The 23,743-nt window shown below is 36.7% G+C and overlaps 4 protein-coding genes across 8 annotated transcripts; all 4 read right to left on the bottom strand.

Moving 5' to 3' along the window:
* Positions 1 to 1,792: 1,792 nt before the first annotated feature.
* On the bottom strand, positions 1,793 to 4,688 carry LOC112201889 (NAD(P)H dehydrogenase (quinone) FQR1). Of its 2 annotated transcripts, XM_024342813.2 has the most exons (4): positions 4,532 to 4,688; positions 3,323 to 3,416; positions 2,321 to 2,583; positions 1,793 to 2,222 (listed from the first exon to the last, which is right to left on the bottom strand). In XM_024342813.2, the coding sequence occupies exons 1-4, from the start codon at positions 4,552 to 4,554 to the stop codon at positions 1,988 to 1,990; spliced, it is 615 nt and encodes a 204-aa protein (XP_024198581.1). In that variant the 5' UTR covers positions 4,555 to 4,688; the 3' UTR covers positions 1,793 to 1,987. The 2 variants fall into 2 exon arrangements, with proteins under 2 accessions (XP_024198581.1, XP_040375654.1); XM_040519720.1 differs by lacking the exons at positions 3,323 to 3,416; positions 4,532 to 4,688 and adding an exon at positions 2,665 to 2,954.
* A 3,816-nt stretch (positions 4,689 to 8,504) lies between these two features.
* On the bottom strand, positions 8,505 to 10,109 carry LOC112167210 (U-box domain-containing protein 8). Its single transcript, XM_024304185.2, has one exon. It carries the CDS (start codon positions 9,959 to 9,961, stop codon positions 8,828 to 8,830), a length of 1,134 nt encoding a protein of 377 aa, XP_024159953.1. The 5' UTR covers positions 9,962 to 10,109; the 3' UTR covers positions 8,505 to 8,827.
* A 5,769-nt stretch (positions 10,110 to 15,878) lies between these two features.
* On the bottom strand, positions 15,879 to 19,453 carry LOC112166046 (G-type lectin S-receptor-like serine/threonine-protein kinase At1g11410). 3 transcript variants are annotated; one of them, XM_024302799.2, is made up of 7 exons: positions 18,036 to 19,453; positions 17,785 to 17,913; positions 17,435 to 17,634; positions 17,062 to 17,272; positions 16,737 to 16,806; positions 16,405 to 16,555; positions 15,879 to 16,294 (listed from the first exon to the last, which is right to left on the bottom strand). In XM_024302799.2, the coding sequence occupies exons 1-7, from the start codon at positions 19,318 to 19,320 to the stop codon at positions 15,986 to 15,988; spliced, it is 2,355 nt and encodes a 784-aa protein (XP_024158567.1). In that variant the 5' UTR covers positions 19,321 to 19,453; the 3' UTR covers positions 15,879 to 15,985. The 3 variants fall into 3 exon arrangements, with proteins under 3 accessions (XP_024158567.1, XP_024158566.1, XP_024158568.1); XM_024302798.2 differs by having other exon boundaries at positions 16,737 to 16,974; XM_024302800.2 differs by lacking the exon at positions 16,405 to 16,555 and having other exon boundaries at positions 16,159 to 16,294; positions 16,737 to 16,974.
* A 244-nt stretch (positions 19,454 to 19,697) lies between these two features.
* On the bottom strand, positions 19,698 to 23,378 carry LOC112166054 (G-type lectin S-receptor-like serine/threonine-protein kinase At1g11410). 2 transcript variants are annotated; one of them, XM_040506293.1, is made up of 8 exons: positions 21,986 to 23,378; positions 21,775 to 21,903; positions 21,477 to 21,673; positions 21,075 to 21,285; positions 20,758 to 20,995; positions 20,406 to 20,559; positions 20,115 to 20,324; positions 19,698 to 19,918 (listed from the first exon to the last, which is right to left on the bottom strand). In XM_040506293.1, the coding sequence occupies exons 1-8, from the start codon at positions 23,241 to 23,243 to the stop codon at positions 19,772 to 19,774; spliced, it is 2,544 nt and encodes an 847-aa protein (XP_040362227.1). In that variant the 5' UTR covers positions 23,244 to 23,378; the 3' UTR covers positions 19,698 to 19,771. The 2 variants fall into 2 exon arrangements, with proteins under 2 accessions (XP_040362227.1, XP_024158581.1); XM_024302813.2 differs by lacking the exon at positions 19,698 to 19,918 and having other exon boundaries at positions 19,929 to 20,324.
* Between the last annotated feature and the right edge of the window lie 365 nt (positions 23,379 to 23,743).

A 23,743-nucleotide genomic window follows, 5' to 3' on the forward strand; every position in this document is an offset into this window, starting at 1 on the left:
ACCAAGGAATCAACTGAAGAGCCTAACTAATCAAGTATGCAAAATCCAAGAAACTAGATATTGTTAGCTTACTATTGAAGAATCGCTTTAACTTAAAATCTAGACATGACTAATCATGAGGGGAAAAAAAGAGACCCACTTTTTAATGGTTAGAAATGATCTGTTTGATTAGTATCTCTTGGCGCTCACTTTAATTATTACCCATCTTTTTTTGTGACTTGTGAATTGATCGGCCGAATTGTGGCATACCCTACTTAATTTGAAGCATCAGGATCAGTACCATTGGCTCTCTCTGGGGTATACTCCATGGAATTGAATTCTAAATTCTTGATGTTCTTGAGCTTGGCTCTATATATTCATATAGTTTACTTATATTGAAAAGAAAAAACATGAAAGGAATACTTCAAAGGAAAGCATCTAGGAATCATTGTGTTGTTAAAATAAAGCAAATGTATGACTTCCAGCAATTACAGTCTAGTATACTTTAAATCTTTAATAGAAAGATCGATACTTCTTTTTCTTGTTCTGGCTAATCAATTGAGGGATCAAAACCCTATTTTTGTCTTCTGCTTCACGTTTTCCAGCTTAAAGCCCTATTTCTTTCTGCAACTTTGGATCTTTATCTTTCAGCCATTCACAAACACTATAATAAGCTAAACATACAGGTTAACTAGCCTCCTAAGAAACTGAAATTTGAAATTTGACACCCACCATATATAACACTCACTTTGATTTGAACCCATGCTGAGAGCTAGGACATTAGCTCTCCCCCTCTCTATATGGATGAAAAGATAACCAAGATTCAATTAGAGTTATGGGGAAGCTAGGTAGGTGTTTCAAGTGGTTGATATGAGGACCCAAATCTTTTTGGATATTGGACTAGCTAGCTCACTCTTTCCTTTGTGCTCACTGCTCATTGGATCATGATGATCTATGATGGTAGAATGGGGGTTGATACAAGGAACTTCATCCAAAATCCATCCTCTGAAGCTATGACAAAGTTATGTGATAAGATCACATGGACCACTTATCATGTTGATACTCTACAATATCATGGAGGAAATTTTTCGGCAGGCCTGTATGCCTAAATTTTTCACCGTCAATCTAATAAGCCGACAGATCTAATTGGGAAAATTTCCTCCTGTTTGCCACTCCAGTATTGTAGAAAGGCTATATGTATACACAACATTGTCTACATATCCAAGTAAGAGAATCCCATATTTAGCCAATCCATATTGGGGTGTCAAAAATTGCCACATTATAGACATCATCTAAGGAGACATCGGTTTTTTACTCATATTCAAATGAACATATTGTATCGTTCATTCGGTAGCATGTGCCACCCAAGTTACATATTGGGTGTCGAAAATTGTCACATTATAGACATCATCTCACGGAAATTGTCACATTAGACATCATCTAAGGAGACATCGGTTTTTCATTGAGATTCAAAAGAAACGTATTGCATCATTCATTCAATATTTGTAGCAGTTTTAGCATAACTGTGATTTTAGAGGAACAGTTCATTCGTAGCACGTGATAAAAATGGATGACTGGCATAAGTGGAGGAACGGACTTGTGTGTTGGCCCTCTCTCACTATGAGAGTATATATGAGGAGAGTAGCAGCTTTGCCAGTTATATGACACTTCCTACGCAACGGCAAGTCTTTCAATACTATCGTTGAGCTGCGTAGCTAGTAACAATGATCGATGTTTTTGGGGGTAAAGCACAATTTACTTGATCATCAACTTAAAACAAGCTGGCGATCGAGCAAACGGATTGGGACACTTATTCAGGCAAATCATGTACTCTATAGATAGAATTGGGCTTTATACCTTGACAATAAATATACAAACTTTTTAGTAATATTGTGACAACAAATATATTCAACAAAGCACAAAGTTATTTTGGAAAGTGAAATTCTGCCATGGGAATTTAAGTAACAAAGAAAATGTGCATGTATAGCGTACTAAACAGAGTCCATAGTCAAGCAGTAGTCCCCTTGAGTTTCTTGGCAATGCTGGCGAAATACTTTCCCTGGTGGAAAGCTTGCTGTAATTCGAGTTCAGAAGGTTGTCTTGTGCCATCCCCGGCATAAGTTCCTGCACCATAGGGGCTGCCACCCTTGATCTGCTCCATCTCAAACATGCCAGCTCCAAATGTGTACCCAATTGGCACAAACACCATTCCATGGTGAACAAGCTGAGTGATGGCTGTCAAGCTGCATACCAAAAATCAAACTCGAATTAAATTTAACTAAACTGCAATGCATGACCTAACAATAACAGAGAAGCAACAGTTGTTTAGAAGAAAACTGACGCGGTAGTCTCTTGTCCACCTCCTTGAGAACCAGTGCTGTAGAAAATTCCTGCAGGTTTGCCTGCTAACTGTTGTGTCCTCCATAAACCTCCGGTTGCATCTAAAAATGCTTTGAACTGTGCAGCCATCATTCCAAATCTAGTAGGGAAACCAAATAGTAAACCATCGGCATCAGAAAGCTCATTGGGTGCAATAATAGGTACTTCGCTCTTTGGTGGTGCACCCATCTTTCCGAGAACCTCATCTTGCAGTGTTTCTGGTACCTGTTAAGGGGTCAATAGGTTGAATCAGGCAATCCCATTCAAGAGAAACTGATATCCTTTTCAAACAAATTCCCAAATTACCATGAAGCAGGTTACCGAATACAAGAATTTATTGCAGTACACCATTTAGAACACTACTTCACTCCGCAAGCCTATACACTAAAACCATATGATATTTTAAATGAATTTTGAACAGCAGGCAACACACAGCAGGAGGTTGAAGAAATACCAGATACTTGGATTCTAAACATAAAGGTATCATACTAGACTTCTTAACAACCAAATAGATTTTCAACGAACAACAATCAGCAAGAGAGCATCATGGTAAGAATATCAACTCAAGGGAAGGCTGCAAATTACTAAAGGAATAGTTTCTGAGAAAGATGTTCACTTCTTAAAGTATCCATTTCAGTCAGTGAGGGGGAAAAAAGGAAAACCATTTCCTAAGTCCTCATAGGATTAGTGTACCATATCAATCCTGAAAGCTTAGTCAGCAAGTAGTTTGGTCCTCAAATCAAGGTCAAAAGTGCAAAATACTTGGTAGTACAGATTCTAGAGAGTTGAAAATTAGATAAATCTACAGGTAACTTCACTAAAATTCTCAAAACTGATCTTACTTCATGGGAAAACTAAATTTTGAGAATAGCGGTCAATGTTCTGTCTAACAGATAGTTTATGCAGCTTGTTGATTTACAGTATACCAATTCCATGATATGAAGTGATAGATTAATTCTCACACCTGATATAGTTGGGCTTCTACTCCTTCCACAGATGCAGCTCCCTTTTTAATCTCTTCAGCCAGCTTCTCAACATGTCCATACATAGAATAGTAACTGCAATATGCATTAAGGATCTTCAAAATTAACCCAAATTTCTACTGGTATGTAAAACATCATTTGGAAATCAATATTGTAGTGTTACGATCTTAATGGAAAGCAAAGTCTGGCCTAAAGGATATAAAGATAGGAAACTATGTCACTATCAATACAGCAATAAGTTAAGGTAAGGTAAGCTTTTCAATCAACTGTGATGTCAAAACATAATTACATTACTTTCCAACACGTATGGTTTGAGTGTTCAATTTTTTTCACCGGAAGTGCAAAACAGAAAAAATGCTAAACATTTCAGAAGCAAATCCAGAAAGGCTAAAAGCCAAGAAGTGAGTGCCAAGTAAAATGCATATCTACACATACAGACAGAAGCTAATAGCAATATAGGCAGAAGGAACTAATCTTAATAATGATGCATTATTCTGGGACCACAAAAAGCAGAAAAAAGCAGTGGCTTTACCTTTCAATGTTGGTTTTGGTTTGTAAACTTTCTAAAAGGTAGGTCAGTTCTCACAATCACTTTCTAGTCGTTGCTGGGTTAACATCACAATCCCACAAATTTTTTTTAAGCAATTGGTAGAGATCGGAAAAACTCCAATAATTTCTACCCTAACAGTAGTGAAAATCAGTTCATAACATCTCAATCGCATAACATAACCAAAAAGAACAACATAAATTTATCAAGGATTTTTTTATTCTTTAAACATAATAATTGTAAACCAGAGGAATTCTCCTAAAGATTTGCTCTTTCTGTTCCAATGCACTCTGAAAGGAACATCTTAGCACTCCAAAAACAGAGGTCTGGAAGTGGAAGATCATTAAAATTAAAGTGAATTCAATTGGGTTAAAATTAAAATCCCCGATGCAAATTCAACTCCAACAAAGTACCCATCTTTTCAATTACTTCACTCACAACTCTCAACTCACATCCCATTACCTCCCAAGAAGCAAACTGAACAAAACCCAGAAATGTTATAGCTTTCATTGATCGAAGATCATAGTCACTTTAAGTCAAACATTGAAATAAAACCCAGAAATCATTCTCTACCTCTAAGCACTAAATTATATTAATCAAGCACTGAGCACCAAAGAGAGGGATAGAGGAGTAGAAGACTTACACAATGTAGACTTTGGTGGCCATTGATGCAAAATGTATGTCTGTCTTTCTTGGGTTTATGCGCTTTGTGCTTTGGAGCAATGAGAGATGTTGTGAGTGAATGAAACTTTGAACCGAGGGACCCCTATTTATAATGAAGCATAAGCCCTCGGAGCTTTGTGTATTTTAGTGCATTCCTTTACAATTAAGCACACTATATTAATACGAGCTTATTGGCATAATTAATGGATCATGCTTCTTGACACCTAATATGCGTCGGTTTTTTGAGGTCATACCACACATCATTACTCATTAAGAGAAAAACTAAGTAGGTTAACATGAGTTACACTATTCAAGACATTCATAGTTTGAGGTCATACCACACATCATTACTCATTAAAAGACATACTCAGCAAGCTAACACGAACAAGTTACTATTCAAGTCTTTGATAGGATATTTCAGTGTTTATTCTTTTCTTTAAAGAGACAAAAACCTTGACTTTGACAATATCAAGCATTTCAGCACAAAGCCATAATCAAGGGTTTAATGCATCTCATTGCTTGAACGTAACAATGAGGTATGCATCTCATCATGCCAGTGGTGATTGACTTTGTATATGCCAAAGCCAGAAGTTCATGGCTAACAATTTCAAGTCAGAGCCACCCTACTCCATACATGCTGCAAATTTATGAATCTTTTCTAGTACAGTTTGGAACATTATTTATGATATATTATTTACTATATGATAAGAAATGGTGTGGTCAAACCATACATGATGGAGTGATCCCCTTGAGTTTGAGACTGATTTTATTGCACTTGTGCAAATTTGAATAGGCAATGCTCCTTAGTGCGTCAACTAACAACTGCTTCATTATACCAAAATTAAGAAGGGAGTTGATGGCAGCCTTCTTTCCAAAGTTGATGTTTCTCGGAGGATTTAAACGTTGGTGGTGGACATCAAAACTTTTTCTCAATTTTCTACTATATATTGCAAAATATCTATATAGAAGCGAATTTTGTTGCTGATTAGTTAATTTCGTTAGGACATAACCTTTGTAATACTTATGTTTGATTTTATTGTCTCCCCCTTTCTATGTCCCTAGCATTCTGCTTTGATCAAGTGAGAGAAAGTTGTCTTCGTGATTTATTTTATAATTTTGTTTTTAGCTATATAAAATATAAAATAAAATAAAACAGTTTAAGAAGGGACTGTGTGGCATATTGGTCCAAATTGTCTACTTAATAGAATGTAGGGTAATGCTTAAAGCCTTGTACGAAATGATTTTGCCATCAAAGTGTGACAAGGCCAAATGATGAGACTTTGCTGTGAAACCTTGCTCATTGTTTGTATCTTTGGAGGAACAAACCTGAAAAAGGCCATCAATGGCCTTGTCTTGAAGCGTGCTTCTCTTCTTATAACAACCATCCATGCCCCTTAAATCTCATCGAGTAACATTGCCATTATTGCACATGATTTATAACCCACGATGATGATCATTCACCTTATTATTTTATATTTGAATATGAATGCTAGTAAGTAGTAACTAAGGCAATGATGGGATCTTCGATGATATCAAATCCAAGAGAAAGGGAATTGCTTGTTAGTTGTTAGAGAAAGAGAAAGACCGGACTGAGGAGAGATACGCTACTCAAGAATTACATCTTCAAGAAATAAATTAACAGTGTATATCAAATTTATGTGATCATGTCCTGGGAGAGTTAAATATTAAAGAGCAAAGTTTAAGGGGTGGAAATTTAGGCCTGGGCCTCATCGGAAATAGGATTTAATACCGGCATATGTCAAGCTAACCCTCGGTTACTTTTTCGTTGAATTGCAAAACTCAATGAACTAGAGAAGTGCCCCCGTGAAGCCCTGAAACTACTCCACAATCATGGCTTTGATTTTTGCTTTTTGCTTTTTGCTGGTGGATGTTCTCATCCGAGAAGACAGCATTTGTGTTTGTACAAGCTTTCTTCTTTAACAATGCTTGGTTTCACTGTTCACAAATCACAAGCCACAGTAAACAGTAGCTACAATGCGCTTGGTTTGGTCAACCACCAACAACACCACTGCTCACCGGTCAAAGGGTCCATCTCATGTCCCCCCACCACTTTGTGTTTACAGTTTTGTTAATGGAGTTGGTCATAAAATGCAGGCGTCATAATCATGGTCCAAATGTCAAGCATGGAATATTCAAGCCCAGTTCAATGTTGGACACCCAATGAATATCCAAACAGGCCCATTTAGTGAACCAACAGAATCATAAATGTTGCTGCAGATTTTGAAACCACAAAAGCCAAGCTCAAGGGAGGCAAATCTACAGGAATCAAACCTGTCTTCTTCCTTTTTATATCAAAGAAGATAAAGATTTGTCAAACAGAGTATATTTCCTGTCAAAGCAATGAAAGACCAAGAAAGCATGTACTAGAGTAATCAATCCTTTCACTTTTTTAACACAAACAGAGGAACCTGATCTCTATATTGTTTCTTTCAATAGCATAAATGAGCAAAAAGACCGGCAGCGACAGCTCACCTAAGATATGTATGCATATACATCATTCATTAAGTGTTTTAGGGGGCCCTGGAAAGAGATGTAAAACAAGGTCAACTTTAAGTGCTAGAGGAGAGTTATCCAAGAAATTATTTAACAAGCTCCCCATGCTTCCTCAAATGGCAGAAAAAGGACTACTTATCTAAAGAAAAGAAACAAGAAGAATCAAAATTTTAAGTGACCTACCAGGTACCAACCAAACAGAGACAGACAAGGAGCCTTTTTGTACCAGATATACCAACATAATTAGCAGGATCTTCATTCCAAATCATAAAATGCAGCATCCAAATTTCCGATTTTGACAATCTAGTATCAAATCGTATAATAGATATGCAGAAATTTGCATTACAAATAAAGATCAAAAAATATATATCAGGAATATCAGGACATAGCTAAGCCAAAACATCAAAAATCAGTCAACATTCATAGGCAGCAAATTGCTTCATTACAATAAAAGTAGCAATAAAAAAACACAAACAAGAGGACTTCACAGAAAAGGCCGTATTACCTACGCCTGAAAACTATAAAGGTTAAAAAAGATTAAAGCGTGCAACATGTTTTGCAAGATAAGAGATTAGCAGTTACAAAATGCCTAACAAGAAATGCCCTTGAACTCAGAGAGAAAAAGCCATTGAACTCAGAGAGCTCTGAGTCTGACAATACACTTCAAGCTTGAAATTCATTACTTTCCTAAGTGCATCTTTCCCACAACAACAATTCAACAGCTTAATTATCACCAAGAGTTACTTCAAAAAAAAAAAATTATCATCAAAAGTTAGAAAGACATCATATGGCTTAAGCTTAGCATTTGTGGGACGTCAAATGCTAAAGCTACAGGAACAAAACTGAAAGGAAGCTAAGTATTACAAAGAGACTACACCAAATTTCAAATGCCAGTTCCTTATTCTACTTGATTCACTGAACTTATAGAAGAAGCATCAATACTCATGGCTAACTCGTGCATAATCATGAAAACTATAGCAAGTCCATAGAGTACAAGTTCTAAGCCATTTTAACTCTTCATAAGGAAGGCATGAGAATAGCAGGACTTCCGATTGCAAAATGTGAAAGCATTCATGTGTCATTGCATAGAGAACATAAAAGTCTCTGATCATTACAACTACCAACCATATATACTTGAATCCAAAATAGGATACTAGTAAAGTACTTTACTTTTGTAACCTTCTTGATCAAGAAATTATTGTATGCGCCGTAACACCATGTGACATATTGGCCTAGCAAAACAAATCCATACAAATTGTAACAGGCTGTAACACCGTGCCTACACGGTGTTGGTGTTAAAGTCCCATACCTCTCATCATTTCCGAAAGAATGTTATTGACCAAACTTTCCTTGCTTACTACAATCCCACAAAGAGTTAAAAGTTCATATCATACAAGTACAAGTACAATGCTATAATGATCATAGGGGTCCAAATGAGCTGGCATTGAAGCATCTAAGATAAGGCAGAGGTTTCATTTCTGCAAAATTCTATAAGCTGAGACACATTACAGTTCAGATGACTGATTTTGAAACTTTCATAATACAAACATTTAGCTCATTTGTGTACTCTTTATTTAGAATGTACAAGATACAAAGAAACAATATCCCAACCAAAAAAAAAAAAAAAATCTAAATCATTTTTTGTACAAGAACTATCCCAGCAAAAGTAAGAACCAATAAATCAAAATTCGGACTGACCTCCACCGATGAAAACACCTCTAACCCGCAAAGCCCATCACTTTCTGCACTTCTCATTCGTAACTCAAATCATGGAATGGTTCCCATCCAGAACCTGAATCAAATAAGAAGCATTTTTTCTAATCTTTTCGTTATCATCTTCAACCAAACGCATGCAAATCGCCAGGACGCCTTCTTTTCTTGCTTCCGCACACATTTTCTCACTGAAATGGCAGAGCGAACTCAATGTAAGCAGAGCATACTGAACTCCCCTGGAGCTCCCATTCTCTAAAACCCTCACTAAAATCCTCACACACCCACTAAACCTCTGCATCTCTTCTCTCCCATCCTTGCTTTTCGCCAACAGGCCCAAAACCTCAACGGCCCGCTCCAAACCCGAATCCGCAATTCGGATCAAAATCGAAACCGCACCGCACTCCACCGCCCGCCGCCGATTGTCCGGAAACGAACAGATAGCATAAAGCGCCGTCGCCGCCTCTTTCTTCTCCCGGCCCTTGCCGTCCCTGAGAAGCGAAACAAGAGCCCGAATTGCATACGGGTACGACCCGATTGTGGCCTTGTTGACCTCCACGACGGCCAAGCTGGTCAACATCGTCGCCGCGACGGCCCGGCTGTTCGGCGAGCCGCCTTGCAGCACCGCCACGACTCTAGCAATCGCTCCTTCCGCCACCAGACCCACCTTGTTGTCATCGTCCAAGCTCACATTCAGCAGCAGAGTCAGAGCCTTCTCCTGCAGGCTCGGCTCGTCGGAGTCCACGCACTTCAGCACGGCGGCGACGGCGCCGGACTCCGTCAGCTTGGCGCGAAACGCCGCGTCCCGCTTCGACAGGCGGTTGAGCTGGTCGAGCGACTCGAGCTTCGAGTCCAGGCTCGACGCCGCCGAAGTCAGGGTGGCGATTAGGGTTTGGGGTTGCTGGTTGGGCTGGCTCTGGCTCTGGTTGGGGAGGTGGGTGTTGTGTAATTGTGTAGGGGAGGGAAGGGTATAATTGGAAATCAAGCTGCGGAGGGCATGGTTGGGGATGAGGGAGGGGTGTTCGGGGAGGGGTAGTTTGGTAAGTGGGCAAGTACGGTGGCCGGCGTCGAGCCAGCGTTGGATGTTGGGCCGGTCGAAGGTGTGACCCGAAGGAAGTATAACCGGGTCGGACATTATTTCCAGCGAAATCGGGCACTTGAAATCGTCCGGGAATTGAGTCGCCATTTTGGGGTTTACGAGGGTTTCGGGGGAAGTGTGAAGAAGAAGAAGAAGAAGTGAAATTTGGAGGAATTGAAGGGAGGAGAAAATATAGAGGAGACAAAACAGAGACTTTCTCTCCACCAAAAATCCCCCACACACTCTTTTTCTTTCAGAACTCTCTTCTTACACTTCCCCGAAATGTTGAGATTACGGTTTTGCCCCTTTCGTCTTTCGCCTCCAATCTCCGGGGTGGGGGGTTGGGTTTTTCAGCTCCTGAATTGACATTTGACGTCGACGTTGGGAGGCTGAAATAACTGTAATAGGCTTCTTAAAAAGGTGAGAAAATTAGAAATGTGATCACGTGTATCTATCATTATTTATCTATTTTAGATCGGATAATTAAAAGATGGTTTAAAAATAATTGATTGCGTATCGAATCTTATTTATTATGGAAAATCTGATGTGAAACTAGAAATTATTGATCTTTTTGGTTGCGTATATGAATTTATTCATCGACTTTATATCAGATAACTAAATATCGTCAATTTTAATTGCATATCTAATGTCCGTTATCATTGAAAATTTGATTCGAAACTATATATGATGATGTTTACATTGTAGTTTCGGTTTTAAGAATAAACTAGCCTTAAGCATGTGTGGAAGAGCCGCGCTAGCGTGTGCGTATTTTGTTTTTGAAAAATACATTTTACATACGCACATTGTCCTTCCTTTCTTGCTATGCATGTGTGAAATGTCGCTCGGGAGTGCAATGTGATTTTCGTGTTGCATATTACCTAACTCTTACCACATGCTAACATTATAAATGTTGTACATGCCCTTTAGCAATCCATTAGTGGGAAACATAAAACTTTGTACAAAAATATGCATTGGCATATACAAATCCCAAGTAAGATCGGTTCAGGATCATGGGATACAATTTTAATGGTTGAAACTCAGTAAGAGGGTAGGTCATCATACCTTTTAGGTCTATTTATTATTGAAATTGGTTAACTACACATAATATATACCTTTTTAAAATAAAAATGTTAAACTCTTAAATTAGCCTACTAAAAATGCAAAATATAGTAAATTCAAGATGTTATCGAATAACACCATTAAATATCTCTTATTGATCATATTTAGTTTGAACATACTCTAATTTTCTATGTGAAAATTTATTTGAAGAGTGGTGTCGGTTACTTACCGAAGGGTAAGGGAGGGGACTTTTCTTTTCGATTAAATGGAAAAAGTCATCATTCCCTCTGCTCTTTTTCCAAATTGACAAGAAAAGTCTCAACTCTGGCAGAAACTGCAGAAGGGTGTTCTAGTAAATTCACTTCCTGCCTGGTTTCTAACGGTCCTCTGGGTTTGTTATCGCTGTCACGGGAAAACCTCCCACCGTTATCCGGTAATCGAGACACAGAATCGATCACAACCTTTACGGGAATTACCTAAATATCCCTCTTAAAGTCAATCTTGCTGGCCGGAAAAAAAATAATAATAAAAAGGTTTGTACTCGAAACACGTGGTTCCTTTCTTGTCGTCACGTGAGTAACCAAACTTGTGAGTTGACATATATGCCCTCTGATTATGTTTGGCTAAAGTGCTAAACTTAACATGAATGACTAGACCATTAACTAATAACCATATTTGGGTACCATTTCAAAAAAAAAAAAAAAAAAAAAACCATATTTGGGTATACAACATAGTAATGATGATTAACGAAACTCCCTAATTGGAGAATCTGTCAATTTATACCCAAACTTATAGAAGGAAAACATGAAGAACGTGATAGAAAAGAAATGTGTGATTCCCTCCAATGGCCTCAAGGTAATTCTTAATTTGGTCATTAAAGGTTTTTTTTTTTTTTTACCTTCTTAAAAAAAAGAAGGTATTTCTATAGTTTTAATCATATATATGACTTCTTTTTAATGCAAGTAATGTCATAGAGTCTCTCAAAAAAAAAAAAAAAGTAATTTCATAGAGGATTTTTATTGGGACATCCAAATTTACTTATTTGACCTTTATATCTTTAGAATTATTGAATTACATATATATCTTCTTACAAAATGACAATTATAGACAATGAATTATAATCAACTAGTATTTTCTTTACAACCTTTCCACCTAGTTTTAACACAAATTAAAAACTAAGAAATTGTTCCAAAACTTTTATTGAGTTCCTAGTCTAGACTTCGTTCAAAGTTTGGTTGGAGGATGAGAGTTTTGGGTGGGAGACGGTGGTTTTTTTTTTTTTTTTTTTTTGCTGTATTCATGAGCTACGTGTTTCTTTCTTTTGTGTTCCGAGGTTTTTTTTATTTATATCAATTTTTGTAACGTTTCATTTTTTAGAAGGGTTAGAAACGTAGGAATTATAGTCTAATAATTTGATTTATGACATTTTGATCAATTTTTGTATTATGACAGTTTGATTCATGATTTAAAGTTCTAGAAATCTATTTTGGGTATTTTTTAGTGTTTCATGCAAAAAAAAAAAAAACAAGGAATGGAGGTGTAGTGAGTGAATTAGAGGTATAATAAGTATTTTATTGTCTTGTATGTGAATAGTATAATTAAGGTTATTTGAGGAATTCAAACAGAGGTTTAGTGAGCAAATATTTGTATTTAAAAGTAAAAAAGAGGTGTGGAGAGTATGAGAGGTCAAATGAGCAAATTTGGAAATCTCAATAAAAACTCTCAATGTCATATAAACTCTCGGCTTATATGCAAATAAGACGATCATGGCACTGGTATGTCTAGCTCATTAATCAAATCAATTTACCATAGTTATAGTATCATATGACTGATCATTGTGATTCAAATAATTAGCCAGTCAGACGCATCAGGTAAATTATATTTAACAAAAATAAATTTTATACTTATTTTTTAATTACGGTTGAACTTTACATGAATGACTGCATCGTAGACCTTAATAACTTAACACAATGCATTTATATTCAACTTTTAAAAGTAAGGACAACATGAAGATAGACATGAAATATGTGACTGGTCCAAAGCCTCAAGATACAAATGTAACTACCCTTAAACACTATTATTTTAGTTACAACAATGACCTTCCTTTTATAAGTTTTCTAATGCAAGCAATGCCTAAATTCCTATTGCAGTTGTTATCTCACCGTTATAAATTAAATCAATTTGCAAAAAAGAAAGAAAGAAGAAGATTTAATAGATTATAATGGTGGCATCATGAGGAAAGTGACACGCTTGGGAATCCTGGCCTTAATTTCAAGATTAATATACGAAAACGATGGATGATGTAGAAGACATTGAACACATAAAAGCCCATATTATGTTAGAGATTTCTTCCTCTTCTTGGGGGTATTAGATTTGTTAATTGTCAGCTAACTAATTAGATAGGTAGTTAGGACAAATTATCCATCTTTTAGGACTTTATCACAGGTGTAGGACCATCACTTTTGCTAATTGCTCCTCTAGAATAAGTAAAGCCCTCAGATGTCAAATCATACATTTTATTTTGACAATTTGATTGGAAAGGCTCCAAGAACTTTGTTAAGCTAATGTCAAACCGTTGCTTAACTTAGAGGATTATTCATTGAGCTCAACAATTTGATGGTACCGGAAAGACGAGGGTCACCTTGAGGGTAGGAAAACCGTTTTGTTAGTGTCTCCGTGCGTACAATGATCGAGCTCGAAAGTTTGTGGTGAAGATGGTGGTCCGGATGATGATTTATCGCATATTAATTACTTTATTAAGATTAAGAGGATCCAAAATAGTGGTTCCAACTTTGGTGTTTTAGTTAAAATTTTAGGGTTCCATTGCTTTTAGAGTTTTAGGTGACTTTTTTCTATTATATTGCTATGCTTCTTTATGAATTTAGGGTTAAGTTTTTCTATTATGACCTCCATATTTGCTCATACCTCTCATGCTGCTTACACCTCTTATTTGCTTTTTAAAAAGTAAAATTTATTATCTAAACCTCTTTCAAATACCTAACTTAACTTTACTTATAAATGGAATATTTCGAGCATTAAAGATGGGTTTTACTGCTTCCATAATTATTTGTTTGCCAAAAAAAGAAAATTTACAATAATTTGAAAAAAAGTCATAGCTTGATAACTAAATAAACTAATTAAAAAAATATCACCATAATTGTTTTCAAGCCTAATTTTTCATGTTTTATGGTTATAAAAATTAAATTTGCTCATTTTATTATTTTTATTTAACTTTATCTTATATGCCTTTGATAAAAAATAAAAAAAAATTATCTTATATGCCGCTTTACAGGCTTATTTGGTTTAGATTACACGATGGCTCTCTATCCCTCGTTTCATGATCTTGTTATACTAATGAGAAGAACATTTATCTAATATTTATCTATTGCATCATAGTTTTGTTCTTGTATAATTCACCACTAGCCCTTTAACATGTGCTCCGCACATGTCAATTGGCTTTTTATTTATTTATTTTTAAATTAAAAAAGTTACAGCAATTTCTCTCCTCATTTTGGGGAAGTTTCTTCTTTTTTCATGGAATGTATTGCAATTTTTTCAAATATGATATAGTCTATTGACTATCTTATCCTCATATAGAAATAATTTGTTTATTAATATCTATATTATGTGAGGGCATATATGGTAGTTCAAAAATTTAACCATTCTCTCAAGAATTGGCTTAATTAAAAGTTATAGCAATTTCTCTCCTCATTTTGGGGAAGTTTCTTATTTTTTCATGGAAGGTATTGCAATTTTTTCAAATATGATATAGTTTATTGACTATCTTATCCTCATATATAAATAATTTGTTTATTAATATCTATATTATGTGAGGCATATATGGTAATTCAAAATTTTAACAATTCTCTCAAGAATTGGCTTAATTATATAAGAAGTAATTTTAAATGCATTTTCTTTAAAAAGATTCAAATCTTTGAAAGCTTTCATGAACAAATAAAATCATAAATGAGATTTGAAAATAGAAATGAATAATAAAATTAGTACAAAGCTTTGGAGAGAGAACAAAAATGTATATTTTTTTTTAATATTTTGTTGTCTGTAACAGTCTTTTCATATAAGGATATATATGTTATTTAATAATTAAAAAATAAGGGATGTCTAGTAAGTAGATTAGGAGGTGGTCCCAATAAAAACTCTCTTTAGGGTTTAACTTTCAAGAAAAAGAAATTGATTACCATTTATTAACTTACACCGAATCTCTAGCAAGAATGCAAGACTAAAAAGTCTCCACTTATGAGGTACCTAATTTTGGAGCTAAGAATGGTGTGAAACTGATACACGTAATCAAGTAGATAAGAATCTAAACCATCTTTTGGGATGTATTTAACCTTTTACTTTCCCCATTTGTCAAGTTCAGTTTGCATAACCTCTTCCTCTTACGTAACCAAAGTACGCGGATACAACGAACTATGCTTAGCCTTGGATAAGATATACCATTTTTTTGCTCGTGAATAAAAGCTTACTGTGTTAATCAATTTGATCTCTTCCCTATTATTAATCAAATGAAGCTATAACAAAACACAAATTATCATTATTTGCATATGATCTACATCCTATATTCATTTCACGGTTAATCTAACGATGGAAAAAAGGAGTTCTATACACGTATTAAAACTTCACATATAATATTTTGGAGTTTAACGAAGATCTGTATGGAGGTAAAAAGAAAAAGTTTTACTCGTTTATTGAAAAAGAAGAGGCTAAAATCGATTAGACAGCTGTGAAAAAAGTGATGGGCACAGATTATTAGATTGAACAACGAAATTAAAATGGAGAGGATGAGAGTGATGGAATGAGACTACTATAAATTTCTCTACCTCATATTATTGTTTTGGTCTCGACTATTCTACCGTTTTAGGAGGGAAAAGATGGAAAAAGAAAGGCTGGAATAAGACGTATTAGAGAAATATAAAACGGAACGTGATCCACGATATTGCCACCTGTCTGACCGTTAGAGGTGTTTATAAGGTAATCAACTTTATAGTAATCAAAAATATTAACACTAGCCTTTGCTTAACACACAAGCTAGGTTTTAGAGGGAGCCTCAAGTCTTTAGCGAGCTTCAACTATAGTGCATGTAACATAATTTATGGAATTAGCATCTCCAGTACTTGTGCTGGGGTCTCCACTGGTATAGTTACTTCTCTTCAACAAAAATCCAGGTTTTCTTGGTGAAGGAAGAGCTGCATCGTTGCCTAATACGGACACAACTTTTGACATGGTCGGTCGGTCGTCTACGTACTCTTGCACGCACAGAAGCGCGATTTGAATACACCGTAGAACTTCACTTATGGGATAGGATTCACCCAAAGATGTGTCGATGATTTCCGAAGCTCGGCCTTCTTTCCACAAGTCCCAAACCTGAAAACCATTTACATCGATCATCACGTTAATTATCCAAAATAATTGAGTAGATTCATAAAGTCGTGATTGATGATTGTGAAAATAGCTAGACTAGCCAGTACGCTTACATGTCCAACCAAATTTGAATCAGGATTATCATAGTAGTACCCGGTGTTCTTTCTACCAGTAATGATTTCTAGCAGCAAAACACCGAAACTGTATACATCAGACTTCACTGAAAACAATCCTTCCATTGCATATTCAGGTGACATGTAACCACTATAACAACATAGAGAAAAGTGTTATCAAGCACACTTCTTTCATTAGTTAAACAAATATGTAGTCTTTGGATTGTGTACTTGGTGAGTTTTTGGTGGTCATAAGATAGAGGAAATGAAATAACACACAACATTAGGACTGAGAATATAGTATGACATCGATCAAATTGGAGGAGACTTACTATGTTCCAACTACGCGATTTGTATTTGCTTCAATTTGGTTTGCTCCAAATATTCTAGCCATACCAAAATCTGCAATTTTGGGGTTCATATCATAGTCCAGTAGAACATTGCTAGCCTTTAGGTCTCTATGAATGATTCTTAATCTCGAATCTTGATGAAGATATAAGATCCCTCTAGCAATGCCAAAGATAATCTCCAAGCGTCTTGCCCAATCTAGAAATGCCTTTTTTGTTTCATCTAGAAATTGCAAGATGTTTTTAGATCATATAACTTCTTGCTAGCTTTTAACTTAATTTATGGTACTAGAGCAAGAGGAAGACATACTGAAAATGAAAGAGTCCAGGCTTTTGTTAGGCAGGTATTCATAGATTAGCATCTTCTCTTCATCTTGAACGCAATAACCTAACATTCTCACAAGGTTCCTGTGTTGAAGTTTAGCAATCAGCAGCACTTCATTCTTGAACTCTTCATTTCCCTGGCCAGAATTCTTGCATAGTCTTTTCACGGCTATTTCTGTTCCAGTAGAAAGCACACCCTGACATGATAATTCAAGACCTTACTTACGAGAAAATACTAGTATGATAATTCATGCATTCAGCCGGCCCTTGATAGTGCATTTACATAGTGCATGCATTCTGAAAAGAGTGAACAACAATCTGAGTTGGAGTTGATTGAGACACTAATTAAGGACAATTACCCTATAAACAGGGCCAAAACCGCCTTCTCCAAGCCTGTTCGAATTGGAGAAATTTTTTGTGGCTGCAGATATGGTGCTTAGATCAAAGAAAGGCAGATCTGACTTTAATCCGCTATCATCAGGATCTGTTCTACAAGGAGAATTTTCCAAGTAGATTGAACGTGTGGCACCAAATGAAAATAGATTTGGTCTTTCCTTACCTGTCACCAGTTATAGATTTGAAGCAACTTGAAATTCTTGCATTTATGTAGTGTGCTAGAAGGTACTACCTGAGCTGAACTGCCCATAAATACTGAAAATATCATCTTGGTAAATCAAACTGTTGACATAATGTAGGAAAATAAGTTTACCTTTTCTCTTCATCTTTACAGACCAATATGCGATAAAGATCACAAGAAAGAACACTAAAATAGATGTTATCGCAATTGCAAGCTTCCCCTTCTTGCTAAGAGAACCATTCGACTTCTTTGCGTATTTAGCTGGCGAAATAATTAACACAATGAACTTAAGAAAATGAGTAACAATAGATTAAAAATGTATCCTACTATATATGAAATGTGAAACCAAATTTAGGTTTGAACAAAGGAGAAGGAAGAATTACCTAATTCAATTGAATCAACTCGAACATATAAATCTTGACCGGCATTCGTATAAGTCCTTGTATCCATCAAGTCCCCATACCATGTCACACATCCATTCCCTCCTTGCAAGTCATATGCATTCGAGTATGCCATGCAAGAGCAATTTCTTAAGCATTCCTCTTCACATTCTTTCAGACCTAAGTTCAAGTTTACACGTGCAGTAGATGAGTCTGGTGCCTTTACTAGTGACACCTTCACGAACCCTTCTCCGTTTTGACACACGGATACTCCTTTTTTCCTCACACACCCACCCGAGCCATCTCTCAAGTACCATTCACGGAGCAACTTAGGTTCAAACCCAGGTAGGCATGTACACTCGAACTTATCAGCATGATAAGGGTCACAGTTGCTATTTGGACCGCATTTTCCGTAGTTGTCACATAGCTCTACTGGGGCAGACCAAAACTTGATCCATTGGTGTACCTGATCATGCCACGTGGACCGTTCAACGATTCCCGATTCATTAAGCACCATCCTTGAGAAGATTGAGTCGTCGGTAATACCATACATGATGGATAACTCATCTTGATTGTTCAAAAAACTAACGTTGAAGATGAAATTTGGAGTCATTTCGGGGACACCACTCCATCTGTGCCCGATCCAAGATCCGGCGCGCCACCAGGGAGCTCGACCCTTGTACAAAAACAGCTGCGGAAACCCATTTGGATCAATCCTATATGAACAATTTCCCGTTCCCGGGTCATCTTGAGATTTCCAAGAAGTTAGGAACCGGTTGAACCTGGACCGCCGGTTCAGCCCAATTTTCATAAATGGAAGCATTGTATTTGAGGGATAATCAAACCCTTCCCACAAAACCCTCTGGCTTCCATTCTGAAACAAAACAAAATTTCCTGTATCCAGCAGCTTGGCCGTGGAATTTTTTGGAGAAGAGAGAGTAACATTAGCAGACCAAAGAGGGATTGTTCTGTCCTTTCCATATATGACAAGGCCTCCATCTCCATCAATCACTAAAACTCCAGAGGTACCATTCACAGGATTGTCTCTATTTGCAACCCAAACAATGGTCTGCTCCGGAACTTTGTTATACCAAACTCCAACATAACGTTTGCCAGAATTTCCAGGGCTGAAAAACCCAAGTGCAAAGCGCTTTCTGCTCGAGACTAAAACGTCGCCGTCTTTGATGATTTGGTTTGATGTAATGGAATCAATGGAAATGCAAGAGGGGAGATGAAGAAGAAAGATGAGCAATGCTGTGATCTTAGACCAATATTGACTAGAATTCATGGTTGCGTTTCTAGATCAGTGAGGCTGAGATTGATTGATATGGGGGGAGTAGCTGAGATCTTAAATGCTATAAGAGCTGGACTTAATCAAACAGAGGTCCACCTGAGTGTGGTTGTAAAGAGACCCTGACATAGACACTCAACCAGAAAAGTTCATCTAGCTGTACAAAATGTGAAACAAGTATCCTGAATTGAAAGAAAAGATGAACCTCAAAATCTACTTCTTACTTGACCAGTTTCTACACTAATATTTGACATGGGTTTATGTACAAGTAGCAACAATCTGAAAAAGAACTTTATATTCATATTCATAATCATGTAGAGTACGTCAAATTCATCGTGTCATTGTGACACAACATTTTGTTATCATAACTCACTCAAAGCTGGACACTGGAAACTATATATATCACCCACGTAATGCAATTGTAGACTTGTTGTAGACATTTCAGTCTTTAAGTCCAGCATTGATGTGTGATCAATGCTGTCATTTTAGGTACGGTGTTGTCAATACATGTAGAGACCGATAACACTAGAGCCATGCCCTCCACTTGATCGTTATTGTTCCACGTACGTTCTTTAGAAGCCGAGAAATTGTTAGACTACATAGTATGAATCAAATCGAATAAAATTTTATTAGTTATACTTCTTTTGCTAATTATTGCTAATTCCAGTAGCTTAACACACAACCATTTGGATCCCATGGGCTTTTGCCGTTTAGCGAGCCTCTACAATAGTACATGTGAGGTCATTCACAGAATTAGCTCCTTGAGTCCTGGTATAAGATCTATTCATTACCAAAAATGGAGGTTTTCTTGGCGAAGCAAGAGCTGCTTCATTACTTAAGATGGAAACAACTGTTGACATAGTCGGTCTGTCAGTCGCGGACTTTTGCACACACAAGAGGGCAATCTTGATGCATCTCAAAACTTCATTGACAGGGTAAGATACACACATAGATGAGTCGACAATTTCCGAGGCATTACCTTCTCTCCACAAGTTCCAAACCTGAAAAAAATGTTTACATCATAAAGTCAGCATGAATAAGTTTGATATAGTCTATATATGCAAATAGACTAGTATACTTACATGTCCAACCAAATTTGACTCGGGATAAGCCTCATTGTAATAACCACTATTCTTTTTGCCGGTAATAATTTCCAGTAGTAAAATGCCGAAGCTATATACATCAGATTTAAATGAAAAATGGCCTTCCATTGCATACTCAGGTGACATATAGCCACTATACCAAAAGAACAAAAACAATCAAGTTCAGATCTAATGAATCTTCAAAACTAGTGAATTTTTATTGTGTGCTCTTGTGACATGCATTATCACCTAGGTTGTGGTAAAGTGAATGGATCGAAGCAATTGAATAACATCAAGGAGTACTAGAAAACTTATGGTATTTATCTTCTCTATTTTACAGGAAATAACTTACTATGTTCCAACAACACGATTGGTGTTTGCTTCACTTTGGTCCCCTCTAAATATTCTAGCCGTACCAAAATCTGCAATTTTGGGGTTCATAGAAGCATCTAGAAGAACATTACTTGCTTTTAGATCTCTATGGATGATTCTTAATCTCGAATCTTGATGAAGATATAAGATTCCTCTAGCAATTCCACAAATGATCTCGAAGCGTCTTGTCCAATCTAATAGAGCTCTGTTTTCTACATCTTGGAAGTATAAGAAACTTAGACCAAAATTCTAGCTTGCTTGGTAAGTTCAAGAAATATAAGAAGAAAAAAGACTTACTGAAAATGAAAGAGTCCAAACTTTTGTTTGGGACGTATTCATAGATTAGCATCTTCTCATCATCTTGAATGCAACAACCTAAAATCCTGACGAGGTTCCTATGTTGGAGTTTCGCAATCAATACAACCTCATTCCTGAACTCTTCAATTCCTTGGCCTGAATTCTTCGATAGTCTTTTCACTGCTATTTCCTTTCCATTATAAAGCACACCCTGACATTATAATAATATTCCAGTTTAACTAATGCGTATTCCATTTATCCTGCCCTTGAATATCTATGCATACATACGTAATTTGAATCTAACTAATAACACATCCTATTTAATTTAATTTTTTTTTTGAAACGAACACATCCTATTTAATTATGAGTTGAGAAAATCTTCTGATCAGGGCACCTACGTACCTTGTAGACTGATCCAAAGCCACCTGTTCCAAGCTTGTTTGCGACAGAGAAGTTATTCGTAGCGGATGCTATTATTGTTAGATCAAAGAATGGTAAATCTGAGTTTCTACTTTCATCATCAATATTTGCAGTTGAGTTTTCCAAGTAGGATGACCCTCTGGTAGCTCTGAAGAAATATTGATTTTGTCTTTGTTTACCTGCATACAGAACAAGTAATTAATTTGTAGAACAAAGTAATTAAGGTGAAATGGGATGCTGGATTAATGGAAGACAAAAAGGTAAAAGGAAAGGTAATTACCTTTTCTCATCCTTCTTACTAACCAATACAAAGGGCAAACTAATATAAATGAACATAGAACAGAGGCTAGTGAAATTGCCAGCTTTCTCTTCTTGCTACGAGAACCATTTGACATTTTCGCATATTGAGCTGCAAGATCAAAACTATCAAAAAAAAAGATAAATCCAATGAACTTAAGCCTAGAAATTAGAGAGATAAACAAAGTATCTACCTAAGACAGTTGCATTAACTCGTATATATAAATCTCGACCAGCATTTGGAAGTGTCCTTGTGTCCATCAAGTCCCCGTGCCATGTCACACATCCAGTCTCTTCACCGCTATCATCTGCACTCGAGTATGCAGTGCAAGAACAATTTCTCAAGCATGCTTGCTCACACGCTTTTGTACTCATAGTCATCATGTCTACATGTGCCATAGACGATTCTGGTACTTTAACATGTTCCACCTTGACAAACCCTTCCCCCTTTTGACATGAAGATACTCCTTGTTTCTTTAGGCATCCACTGGACGCATCGCTCATGTACCAATCAGCTGGGGACTTGGGTTCAAAGCCAGGCAGGCACAAGCAGCTGGGGGCATTAACATGGTAAGAATCACAGTGACCATTCGGACCACATTGTCCATAGAAATCACAACGCTCTAGTGGGGCAGACCAATAATCGGTCCATTTATGTGCTCGATCATTCCATGTGGATCGCAAAAGGACCCCCGATTCATCTAGCACAGTCCTTGTTACATTTGACTGATTGGTGGTAGCGGTATACATAACAGACACCTCATCTTCATTGTTCACCACTGTATATACACTACCCCATGTCTTGCCGATCCTCATTACAGACCGCCACCGTGGAGCTCCGTCTTTGTAAACAAACATCTGAGGCATCCCTCTTGGTTGAACTCCATATGAACAGTTCCCGGTTCCTGGGTCATCTTTGGACTTCCAAGATGTTAGGAACCGGTTCAGCCCCGACCGCCGGTTCAACCCAAGTTTCATAAATGGAAGCAGTATATTTGTGGGATAATCAAAGCCTTGCCACAACACCCTTTGCCTATCCCCATTGTCAACCAAGACAAGATTTCCTGTATCCAGAAGCTTTGCAATTGAATTGTTTGGAGAAGAGAGAGTAACATTAGCAGACCAAAGAGGGAAACTTTGGTCACTTCCATAGATGACAAGACCTCCATTTCCATTAATGGATAGCACTCCAGAGGTATCAGGGACAGGGTTGTCTCTGTTTGCAACCCACACTACTGTTTGGTTAGAAATTTGGTAATACCATATTCCAACGTAACGGTACCGAGAATTGCCTGGACTGAAAAAACCAAGTGCAAAGGTGTTCCTGCTGGAGATTAAGATATCGCCATCTTTGATGGCTTCGTTTGGAGTAATGGTATCGAGGGAAGTGCATAAGGGAAGAACAAGCAAGATCAGCATTATACTGATAAACCACTTGTTAGTAGAATTCATGGTTCACTCAATGAGGAATGTAAGTGCTACAATTGGATAAATGAGATTTTCCGCTGATGGAAAAAAAAGTAGACAAAGGTGGCTTTGACACAATCTTAATCTAAGATATAAACTGTTGTGAAAAATGAAAACAACCTAAATTCCACATAATTTTATTATTCTATCTCCTCTTGAAGGAAAACCAATCACTTAAGTTGCTTTATTATTAAGCTGTCCTTAATGTGCATGCACAACTGGATTCATATTAGAACTTAAAATATAAAGTGTTGAACAATATCATAGACCAAGACAGTCTCCGACTGTTAATTAAACACAAGTTTAAGTCTTCAAGCTCTTGTAGTTCAATGTTTTCAAACTCGGTGAGTTTGACAATCGTTTTTATCATTTTCACACATGAGCTTCGTTTCAAAATTTTGAGAATTTAATTCAACTTTTCTCCATACTGATGTGATTAGGTTCAAGTTATATACTGAAAAATATAAAAAAGTCCTTATATTCAA

The sequence above is a fragment of the Rosa chinensis genome, chromosome 5 (genome assembly GCF_002994745.2).
Source record: "Rosa chinensis cultivar Old Blush chromosome 5, RchiOBHm-V2, whole genome shotgun sequence".
NCBI classification, from domain to species: Eukaryota; Viridiplantae; Streptophyta; class Magnoliopsida; order Rosales; family Rosaceae; genus Rosa; species Rosa chinensis.